This window comes from Carlito syrichta, unplaced genomic scaffold (assembly GCF_000164805.1).
Source record: "Carlito syrichta isolate Samal-C Ts95f unplaced genomic scaffold, Tarsius_syrichta-2.0.1 Scaffold306421, whole genome shotgun sequence".
In the NCBI taxonomy this organism is placed as follows: Eukaryota; Metazoa; Chordata; class Mammalia; order Primates; family Tarsiidae; genus Carlito; species Carlito syrichta.
Window position 1 is genome coordinate 217,369 of NW_007250517.1, and position 11,757 is coordinate 229,125.

At 47.3% G+C, this 11,757-nt stretch overlaps 1 protein-coding gene across 1 annotated transcript in view; it reads right to left on the reverse strand.

The window, feature by feature from the left end:
• FOXO3 (forkhead box O3) overlaps nucleotides 1–11,411 on the reverse strand; it is a 27,646-nt gene extending 16,235 nt beyond the window's left edge. Inside the window, exons 1-2 of the mRNA XM_008063014.2 lie at nucleotides 11,206–11,411; nucleotides 3,566–5,000 (exon numbers count right to left, since the gene is read on the reverse strand). Coding sequence (XP_008061205.1) covers nucleotides 3,600–4,961 — 1,362 coding nt within the window. The 5' untranslated portion in view covers nucleotides 4,962–5,000; nucleotides 11,206–11,411 and the 3' untranslated portion in view covers nucleotides 3,566–3,599. The remainder of the gene's footprint in view (nucleotides 1–3,565; nucleotides 5,001–11,205) is intronic.
• Between the last annotated feature and the right edge of the window lie 346 nt (nucleotides 11,412–11,757).

Genomic DNA, 11,757 nt, shown 5'->3' on the forward strand with positions numbered 1-11,757 from the left:
GCCCCCCCCCCCCACAGCTCACAGTCACCTCTGCTGCCGATGTGTTAATAACTTATATGGGTCAAGTTTTCTGAGAGAAGATTCCAGTAGCCAGCACTCAGAAAAAGGGAAGGTGATTTTTTTTCTTTCCAGATGGATCCATAGGTGAAAGTTTTCCACACAGGGTCTAAAATGAATGACATGTGTCAAACACACAGTCCTTCAGAGAGGTCTCTCACCCCAGCTCCTCAGTGGGACTGCCTGCCAGCTGAACAAGAGGGGTGTCACGTGACCTTCTGCTAGCAAGCCAGGAGGTCAGTCTGAAGAAATACTTAAAAAAAAAAACAAAAAAAGAAAGAAGTCAAACCAAGAAAGTTATTACTGAGCAGCTCTTGGGACCCTGGGACACTTCATTTGGGAGAAGTGAAGAGTAGTGAGATTCTGACCTCAGTCTTATTCTGTGAATGCAGGAGAGAGTCGTCAATAAAATAATAACCACAGTTAACATTTAAATGTAAAAAAATACACATCAGGCCACAGGCCCTCCTGGTTGTTGAGAGGAATGATTCATTCCAAGGCAGAATGGAAACCCCAAACCCAGAATCCAGACTTCCCAAGGCCCCCCTGTCCTTAGGATGCTGCTGTTCTTGCTGTGTGGTCGTACCGAGCTGGTTTACTTTCAGGAAAGCGTGGCGACTTTTCAGTTTGAACAGAAGAAACAGCTTCACAAAACAACCTCCTCTAAAATGTTTTGAGGAGAAGGGGACTCTGAGGTTTCACTGAGGTATGATAATGAAATGCATGATCCCCAATTTATCGGTAATTTATTATTAACAAAGTCACAGTTCATCAAATTTTTTGAATTTAAGTGTTTACATCTCCCTTAAAAGACTTTTGTACAATCTTTTAGAATTACACATACACAAGAAAGATCTGCTATTCAACTAAAAGGGAATCCTACACTTGAAAACTCAGACGGAAACTGATAGTACATTTTCTTCTGAATGCATGAACTAGAAAGTAGTTTTCTTACAAGTATGCCCAAATTAAACTTACTTGTGTTTTTCTTTCTTATTTATTTACTCTAGAGCAGGGTCTCACTATGTTGCCCAGGGTGGTCTTGAACTTCTTGACTCAGGCAATCCTCCCGCCTCAGCCTCCTTAAGTGCTGGGACTACAGGCATAAAAGTCATAGCACTCCACCCTACTTGTGTCTTTAGAAGTCTCTTTTTGAAGGGGCAAGCCATTAACTCTTCTAAAAACCAAGATCTGAATTTCTAAGATAAATCTTCCACATACTTCCTAAAGGAAGACAGACTAGTCTTCTAAAAGCCAAATATCTAAATTTCCAAAATCTCTACCAGTCCAAGTTCTTCGATGGCCCTGAACTGGCTGGCATGGGTGTGCTGTCGCCCTCTTTAGCTTCCATTACTGCTCTTTTACAATCTGAAAGGCTATCAGTGACTGAAGTCAGATGCCTGAGTTCCATTAGGGTCTCTTATGACTGGGAGAGTTGAGAAGCGTTGGCCTCATGACACTCTTGACAGTTCTCTTTTGCAACTACCCTTGAGCTGCAGCGAGCTCACCATGGGAGACCCTTGTAATTCCTTCAGCACGGCAGAGGGGTCAAACAGGGCTCAAGTTTTCTGGCTCTGAAGTCCCTTTCTTTTTATACCATTGAAAGCGTGTAAGCAGCTCGCCGAGATGGAAACAAAACAAAGCAGAAGGGAACAAGGAACTGGGCACAGAACAGAGTCCGTAAACCAGGGGGTGCTGGGATGTAAACCTGTTGGCAGAAGACCCCGGTGTTCCTCTTACTTCTTGAGGGGAAGTGTTTTAGGGCAAGCTTGTCTGTTGTCTGCTGCTCTGCCTCCAGTTCAGAGCACTTCCCATTTTTTACCATCTAGAGAGAATAAGGAAGAACTACCATGATTCAAGCCACTTGAGAAATAAGACCAGCTTTGTGACCCTGGGCAAACGACTTAACCTCTCTGGGTGACGTACTTGCCCATCTGTCAGCATACCTAATTGCATGCTTCATATTTCAGCTCACTGCAGATTTCAAAGCACTTTCACATACTTTTTCCGTGCATCTGTTCCTTGCAATAACCCTGCAAAGTAACAGGGGCTGATTACTACTCTCATTTTCAGACCTAATGACACACCTATGAAGGCAGCAAGAAAGTGGTGGAAGTGGGAGGGAGCCGTCAATTTCTGATTCCGGTCAAATGCTGTTCTTGCCACATTATACTGCCTGGTCTTTCGGCTTCCAACAACATTCAAATGCCACTATTAAAAATTAAAAAAAAAAAATCTCTGTCACCATTCACAACCCATGTCACTCTGTGTTTGAAATCTGACATCATTTGTAGTTTGGGGACCAAGGAGAAGCACATGAGTAAGTGCTTCCACTTTAAAAACACATGTGCATGTTTATTGCAGTATTGTTCACAACAGCAAGACATGGAACCAACGATGCTGCCCATCGAAAGAGGACTGGCTAAAAAAAAAAAAAGTGGTACATATACACAATGGAATATTACACAGCCATAAAGAAGGACAAAATTATGAACTTTACAGCAACCTGGACAGACTTAGAGTCTAAAATACTGAGCAATCTATCACAGAAACAACTAACTGAGTATCACATGTTCTCACTCATAAGCAGACCTTGAATAATTATTGAAATACTATAAGAAAAGCATTGGCAGTAGTGGGGCATTGCTGGGGGGCAGGGGTAGTGGGATTGGCATAGTGGGAAACTGCGGCAGGGAGGGGATGGGATTGGCAGTAGTGGGAATCTCCCAGGGGGTGAGGGTGGGGATGCAAGATTGGCAGTAGTGGGAATCTGCTGGGGGAGGGGGCACACCTCATCAACAAGGGTACCTGCATAATGAACATTTGTATAGGTAACCCTGAATTGTACCCCACATCTTTAAAATAAAAAAATTAAAAGTAAAAAAACCAAAAAACACTCAAGCTTGGTTCGTCTGTTTTTTTAACTGCTTAGCTCTTGAGAACTACCGAATAAAGATGCTTAGTGCGAAAGTGAAGACTGACCTAGCAGATCTTGCTCCTGATATCAACGCTCATAAACTAGAGTCCAGAACACACACTCTATGGCTAAGCATGAGGTCCCTGCAAATTGTCACTTTACTGAAGACTGGCAAAGGCAGCATTGGGCTAGGGAGTCTCCCTAAGAAAGTTCTCTGGCTGGGCTCCTCAGCCCTGAAGCATCACCCGTTCCTCCTCCCTCTCTTTCTCTTCTCTTCTCATCCACCCATCAACTAGGGGGACCGGTGTCATGGGCGAGCAGGGACAACTGAATACACAAGGGAATGAGCTCTCTGAATGTGGGTGTGTTCTTTGCACCAGCAGCCAAATTCCTGAGCTGTCAGCTGACTGTGGGGAGGGCAGCTGAGGGCCCTACTGTGCCTGCAGGTGAAACTGAGGTAGACTGGCTGGCGGCCCGTGTGACGAGCACCACGGCCACATGGATCTCGGTACAGAGTAAAGCGTGACGTCAGAACCCAGGTGCCACCCACTCCCATCTTGTCGTGTTTATGCCATAGCGCTGGGCACTGACCTGCTTTGCCCACTTCCCCTTCCTCAGTGATCCTTCAGCCCGGCACCCAGCTCTGAGATGAGGCCTGCTTAGCACCAGTGAAGTTCCCCACGTTCAAACCAACAACATTCTGTGTGGAGATGAGGGAATCAAAGTTAAAATCCAACCCGTCTGCATCCATGAGTTCACTACGGATAATGGACTCCATGTCACATTCCAAGCTCCCGTTGAACATGTCTAGGTCCAAGTCGCTGGGGAACTTCTCGTGGCCCATGACGGGCAGGTTTGCACTAGTTGAGTACAAGGAGGAGCCTGAGAGAGAGTCCGAGAGGGTTTGCATAGACTGGCTGACGGGAGACTGCTGCTGGTGTTTGGCTGACCCGAGGCTGCTGGAGTCACTCAAGCCCATGTTGCTGACGGAATTCGACAAGGCACGGCTGCCACCGAGAGCGCCCTGGGTTTGGTGCTGGTGGTGGAGCAAGTTCTGATTGACCAAACTCCCCTGGTTAGGCTGGGCGGCAAAGGACATCATTGGGTCACTGCGAAGCATCACGTTCCGGCGGGAGTTCTGGGCAGACACGGCGGTGCTGGCCTGAGACATCAAGGGGTCCGACTGGGTCATCATGACATCGCTGTGGCTGAGTGAGTCTGAAGTGAGCAGGTCCTGGAGTGTCTGGTTGCCATAGTGAGACATGGAAGAGAAGGTGGCTGGCTTGTTCTCTTGGATGGTCTGCATGGGAGACTGGCGCAGGGAGCTCAGGGGCGAGGGCCCGAACACCGTGCTGTTGAAGGAGCCGGTGGGCGAGCCCAGGCCGGAGCCCTTGGCGGTGTACGGGAAGCTGGAGCTCCGCTGCATGAGCCCCCCGGTGGGCGACGGCTGGGCTGGCGGGAGCGTGATGTTGTCCAGCAGGTCATCCATGAGGTTGTCAGCCAGCCCGTCGTTCAGATTCATGGTGCCCGCCATGTCGGTCAGCCGTGGCAGCTCCACGTTGCACGGCTTGCTGACAGAGGGCGACAGGCTGGCGGAGCTGCTGTAGAGCATGGGCGACAGCGGCGCGTCGTCGTCCTGGACGTCGTCCAGCTCTGTGCTTGCCAGGATGGGCGACAGGCGGCCACTCACCGTGCTGGCGTTGGAATTGGTGCGCGAGCGGAAGTCCGTCCAGGCGTCCAGTTCGTCGCTGCTGCGGGATGTGGGGCTGCCGGGCCACTTGGAGAGCTGGGAGGGGCTGTCGTCGGCAGACTCCGGGGCGGTCTGCAGGGCTGCCTTCTTCTTGGCTGCCCGGCCCCGGCTCTTGGTATACTTGTTGCTGTTGTCCATGGAGACGGCCCGCCGCCGGGGGGCCTTCCCGCTCTTCCCCCCGTCGGGGTTGATGATCCACCAGGAGCTCTTGCCCGTCCCCTCGTTCTGGACCCGCATGAAGCGGCTGTGCAGTGACAGGTTGTGCCGAATGGAGTTCTGCAGAGAGAGGAGAAAACATGGGCTGTGAACCAGAGGTCCCAAACCGAGCACCCGAAGACAGTTCAGCAGACTCCTCCGTTTCAAAGACAAAAACAAAACAAAACACAAAACCTCACTCAAAAAGACAGACATCCGCATGACCCTCCTCTACTTGGTATAAAACAACTGTGCATCCAGGAGGTGGGGAGATGGTTTCCTGCCCAGGAGAGGCTGGCAATGTGTGAGCTCACTGACAGTGGGTTTTCCTGAATACCTAAGTTTCACTGTCCTGCCTATAATTATATTGCCTACATGCATTCTGCTGTCATACCACTCCCACCCCTGCACTTTGCCACAAACCTCTCTGGCTCTCTGGGGTAATTAATCACCTGGGGAGCTGTTTTCTGATGGTCCCTTCCTCCACTGGAGGCAGGCTCTACCTCTTCTTGGCCACTTGAGAACTGGTGAGCATTCCTATCCGTCCTTTTCATGACCACTCACCCTGCCCCAACTCCACAGTTTACTGTCTAACTTCCGGCAGACATAAGAAAAGAATGCGAGAGTAGGGTTTGCAGGGGTGACAGAAGGAGGCAAGTCTCCCATTCAAAAGAATTCAGATAATCTATATAGATATGCCACCCCCTCAAGGCAGTGTGGACTGAGCATAGTAGCTTCTAAAGAGTACAGTATGAAAGGGGTGGTGGGAGGGTAACTTTATAGTGGAGAAACTGACAAATACTGCCTTGGCCAGGTGATCAAGGGACAGGACAAGCTGACAGTATGTACCCTTGATATGATGTGATGTGATGAGAACAGCACCTCCTTCTATGGTCTTCCGGCCGAAACCCATAACCCCCGCCTCATCATGAGAAAACTTTCACCAGATAAATGCCAATTAAGGGACATTTACAAAATGCCTATTCTGCACTTCTCAAAACCGTCACAGTCAAGAAAAGCCTAAGGAGAGGAGACATGATGGCTAAAGGTAATATGGTATTCTCTCTGGGACACTGAGCAAACATGAGGACAATCTGAATAAAGTATGAACATTCATCAATAATAATGTATCCTTACTGGATCACCACGTGTGACAAATGCACCATACAAAAAGATGTTAACATCAGGGGAAACCTGATGCTGGGCATATAGAAACTCGGTACTATCTTTATAACTTTCCCATAAAAATAAGAATATTCACAAATAAAGTCTATTTTATATTTTAAAAATAGGACAAAATACCCTCAAAACTCTAACGACTACACCCATCCTGCAAGAATCATGCTCCTTGCTTGGTAGATAGGCCCAGTTGACAGGGATAACCCAGATTCAGGTCCTGTCTCTGCCATTGACCAGCCATGTGACTCGGAACAAATCTAATCTGCCAGCAACAACTGCAGCTCCCCACCTTCATTATGGCCATAATCATGCCCAAACCACCCCTCTCTGACGGGAATGACGTAAGAATTATGTATGATAATATACTCTGGAAGCCAGTCCCTCTATGAAGTTCGGGTGTTCTCACTGCTGATACAAAGCAGTGCTGTTCATGGGGGAGAGAGCTCAGGGCCTGGGGCAGGCTCGCTCTGATCTGTGGAACGCCTACTGTGTAGTAAGAGGAGCCAGTAATTGTGCATTCTCCACATCTGGAACAGCACCTGCAGGCCAGATGAGTTTGTATTCACAAGTTAATGAGAAAAGATATTGCCTGATGCTGTGTATTAAATATGAACAATCCTAAAAGCTACCACTTCAAAAAAATTGGCAATCACCAACTGTATTTATGTAGGAGATACAAATACATGTGTTCTACCAGAATGTTTTTAAAACACAGAAAATTAGCAGGATTTTAGCATAAGTCAATAACCCAAAACACCCAGAGTGTTTCCCGTGTTTGCTCCTGTGCAGGAAGGGCCAGGTCTTCAGGCTGTGCAGCGAGCACTGGCAACCACGGGTCCTAAGTTGGCCTTTCTACAACTGTTGTAAAGATGCATCTGGGAGAAGAAAATAAGCAGCATGCTGTGGATCTGATAAAACAAATGTTGCCCAGGAGACTATGCACCCTGCTTCCCTAGTAATAACGGCAACTCTATTAATGGTTCAGAAATCCTGTTTCTTGTTTTTGCTTTTGTTTTTGAATTGGAGTCTCACTCTGTCACCCAGGCTGAGTACAGTGGTACACTCACAGCCACCTGCTGGGCTCAGATGATCCTTCTACCTCAGCCTTCCAAGTAGCTGGAACTACAGGCATGCACCACCACACCCATCTAATTTTTTGATTTATTGTAGAGTCGAGGTCTCACCAAGTTGCCCAGGCTGGTCTTGGACCCACAGGCTCAGGCAGTCCTCTCATCTATGCCTCCCAAAGTGCTGGGATTATAGGTGTGAGCTACCACGGCACCCGGCCACAGCAATAGTGTTTCTTAACAAGGTAAAACACTTCCTCTATTAAACAGGTATGAAGCCTGCTCTCAACATGTACTCTGCAGGGCTCAGAGGCAGGTAAACACAGATGGTCCTACCACCAAGTACTCGGGTAACTAGATCTAGTCAACACAAACTTAAACTCAAGCTTCTGGGTGAAAAACAGGGGTTCCTGAGGCCAAGTCGGGGGGAAATGTGGACATCTACCCTCACTACTCCCACCCTGGCCAGTCCCCTTTACTCTAGATTCTGGAAAGAGTTCACACCAAAACCCAGAATTCACAAGAATAACTAATTATAAGCACTCAGTTACCCCCCTCCTTTTTAAAAGCATCTAGGGAACAATATTTTTTAAATGAATTATAGTTTCACCAATCTCAACCCAACTGAGAAAAAGAACAAGACATTTTCTAGAATTGCAAGGGGCCCCATATGAATGATCTGATGGCCATCAGTACGACTCTGACTTCCAGCAATGTATATGTATACTTTTATACAATTACAAGCTGCAACTGGTTAACATTTAGAGACAGATCTTAAGCTGCCATAAGGGACTGTATGGTAAAAGGGTTGGAACACCCACATTCAAGGCCATAACCACCAGGTGTCAGGGTGGGGAGGGACCATGGAGACAGTCCACCCACTTCCAGGATCCTTACTGCAAAGGCGAAGAAATGAGAGTGCACCAGGTTACAGCATCATCTGTGATTTAGCCACAGGTTTTAGTTCATTGCCTCTAATCCTCATGATAAACCTGAAGAATTAATATATCAGTCCCCTGATTATATATATATGAAGACTTAGGCTGAGCGACATTACATACCTTAACACAAGGTCTCACAGCTAACGTCGACAAGAACCAAAACTGAAATTGGGTTTCCCGACTCGAATCCACTGCTTTTTCTACAACCCTTCAAATTATTTAGAAGTCATCATTTAATCTATTTGTGCTAACAGTTAAAGAAAGAAACACCCAAAGAAACTAACATTTTAGAAGGAAGCGGGATTCAAAAGCACAATCTTATTGTTGTAATTTTGTTTAGAAATAGTTGTGGGTAATAATTTGGTGGGTCCTTCCCAACAAAAAAATTTTTAAGGGTTTTTTAAAAAGAAAATCTATCTTGTGGAAGCTCAGACCTGGAAGTGCAAGCTTACTTGAACGCACACTTGCCTTTCTTTAGTAGGACTGTCTTTCCTTAGTAAGGTGGCCGTCACAGCACTCATCCTAAGGACGGTGGTTACATACGAACCAATGTTAGCTATGCTTAGGTTCTGAAACAAAGCCCAACTTACTAAATGGGTGATTAGCTTCAGTGCCCAACCTGTGCTTGACTCTAATTTCCGAGGCTTATTAGCGGCAGAATACCTTCCCTGAGGCGTATTCCCCACAGAAAACACAGACAGGTTTTTCCAGTTACATCACCAAGACAACTCCAACAAAAACTGTGCCACCATCATCCTTCTCACTGCCAGTCTCCACAGCCTGCTATGCATACGGGCTGGCCGGCCTTCCATTAATGAAATCCATAACCTGAAAGTGGGGCATTGACAAAGGCAAATAAACCTGGTCCCTCTGCCCATTTCTAGTTCAAATGCTTCCTCACCCCTCCAAGGTTAGATGCCAGAAACGTATTCTACTGTGTTTCTCACCAGCCATGATTCCAATTATTGTTGCCCCTCAGTATACACTAGAGATTGGTTCTAACCAAATCCAGGAAGTCCCACAGCCAGCTGCGGAACTCCCATAGAGGAAAGGTTGGGTCTCTGAATGCGCTGCATTTGGTTGAAAAGGAGCTGTTGCGTGCATGGAACCTTGCAACTCAAACCCGTGTGGCTCAAGGGGCAACTGTACCAACCTCTCTATTTAAACTTGGGCAAAGCAGGAAAGGTAAATAGACGCCAGAGAAACAAGAACGGCAATGCTTCCCCTTCGCCTTCCCTGGCAACAAAAGCGAATGGGGATAGGAGTTCTGAGAGATTTCAAAGAGCCACCCCCCCAATCCCCCAATCCCCGCCATCCCAGGGGAACTACCATTAGCAATATTCTGTGGTTTTCCACTAATTCATCTATCATCTGACCAAACTGTCTAAATTTCTAAGATTCCACATTAGCTTGGGAATTGGGAGCTACAAGTAAAGAAGGAATGGTTTGCTAGAACTAGAGTGATCTTTCTAATCACATCTACATACACATTTTGATACATGCTGTATGGCAGGCCAATGGCAACCGCCTGGGGAACCAAGGGTGCACTTTCCTTGAGGCTAAGATGACAAGGTACATAACTGCCAACCAAGACTCCTACTCAGGCTATTCTGTCATCACATTACTTACTAAAGGAGTTGAGGAACTACTATGACCCCAGCCCCAAACTATGTGAAAAGTTCTGGTTATTTAAATCTACGACTTAGAAATCAAGATTCTGAGGCAGGGCACAATGGCTCACACCTGTAATCTCAGCAGCTTGAGAGGCTAAGGCAGGAGAATTGCTTGAGGCCAGGACTTCAAGACCAACCTGGGCAACATAGTAAGACTCTGTCTCTACAAAAAAAATTACTTAAAAAACACCCCTCCCCTCAAAACAAACAAAAAAGAAATCAAAATTCTGATGAATTACAAGAAAGCAAATATCTCTAGTCAGAAATTTTAGCTTCAGGAACAATTATGCCAGTTTTTCCTCAACTTGGGAGCAGAGATACAGAAGCCTTCCAACAACCCAACATGTCTGAAGAGAGAGCAGAGACAGGAATACTTTCCATCTCATTTTTTATATTTTATTTTATTTTTTTGAGTTGGAGTCTCACTCTGTCGCCCAGACTGGAGTGCAGTGGCCGCTCCCGGCCACCGCAGCCTCGACCTGCCGGGCTCCGGCGATCCTTCCGCCTCAGCCTTCCGAGTAGCCGGAATTACAGGCGCGCGCTACCACGCCCGGCTGATTTTTTGATTTATTGTAGAGATGAGGTCTCGCTCCCCAGGTGGGTCTCGAACCCGCGGGCTCAGGCAATCCACTCACCTCAGCCTCCCAAAGGCACGGGATTACAGGCTGAGCCACCGAGCCCGACTTCCATCTCATTTTTATGTCAATCTTTTGACAAAACGATTTACACTGAAGCCAGCCCTGCACTGGGGCAGAAACCCATCAGGTGTCATTAACGAGTAACAGAACGGGCAGTCAGTGGCATAAACCTTCCAGGGGGCATGTGCAGCAGGTGTGTGAGGGAGGAAGGTGATGGAATTCACACTTCAGTCATGCTGCCCAGAGGTGCCCATGCTAGGCCCGCCTCAAAGAAGTTAGCATAAAGATGACTGTACTTATTAGAATCTGGTCATGATTTTTCGACCGTTTTTTATCCCAAAATACGTTTACTGTTCGTGTGTTCATGGTCCCTACATCTCTGTGCCAGCTGCTTGTGAAGACAGATGGACCAAAACAGACAAGATGAGGTGTCATTTCACCAATAACTAACCAGGAGGTAATTCCCGCCTGCAATTTCAAGTGGCCACGGGAGGGAGGGAGGTGAAGAGAGTGTGATGCTGAAGAGACCACCGGGCTCTGATGTCAGCCAGGTCTGTGTTGGAGTCCTGGCTCTGGCACTTGCCTGCGACCTTGGGCAAGCTGCTTACCCTCAGATGCCTTTGGAAAAATGGGGAGACAAACACCCTCTGTCCATCTCCAGGAGCTTTGGGAAGATTATACAAAGCTCTGCATGCAAATGACTCCGCAGAATGCCAAGCGCAAAAGCAGCTCTCAACCACTGCGAGATTCCACGCACGGATGTGGTGATACTGCACACGATCACGTACTGTTTTCCCAGCATCAGATACTTTAAGCCAAAAGGTGAGGGGGCGGCACCTTCCAGGAAAGAATTTCAAACTTTTTAAAAGCGCTTCCAAGAGGCTGTGCCAGTCGGAAGGGACGGGTAATTGCTGCAAGGCCGCTGCCCCATGTCCGCTTCGACCTTCCAAACCACATTTACCTTGTGGACTGTCCCCTAGCCCAGACACCAGCTGCATGTGCTTCCCCTGGAACACAGAGAGGTTTTTGTCTGGAAGCAACATGTGGTATCAATTTATCTTTCTCAGCAAGGAGAATCTACTCACTTTAAAAATAAAAAGGGAGTTGTGTAATTTAACTCTTAAAAGTCCCCTTTTAAAAAAAGTTTAAGATAAATCCCTCCTCTTTGACTGTCTAAAGAGCAGCAAAGTGACTCACAGTTGTTGACTCTGAAGTCAGGCCTGCCACTTCCCACCAGGCAGACTGCAGGCATCTCCTGGTCCTTAGAAGAGACTTTAGGGGGTCGCGGGGAACACCGCAAGGGACCGTCTTTAAGGACAATGCTCACCCACCTAGCGTAC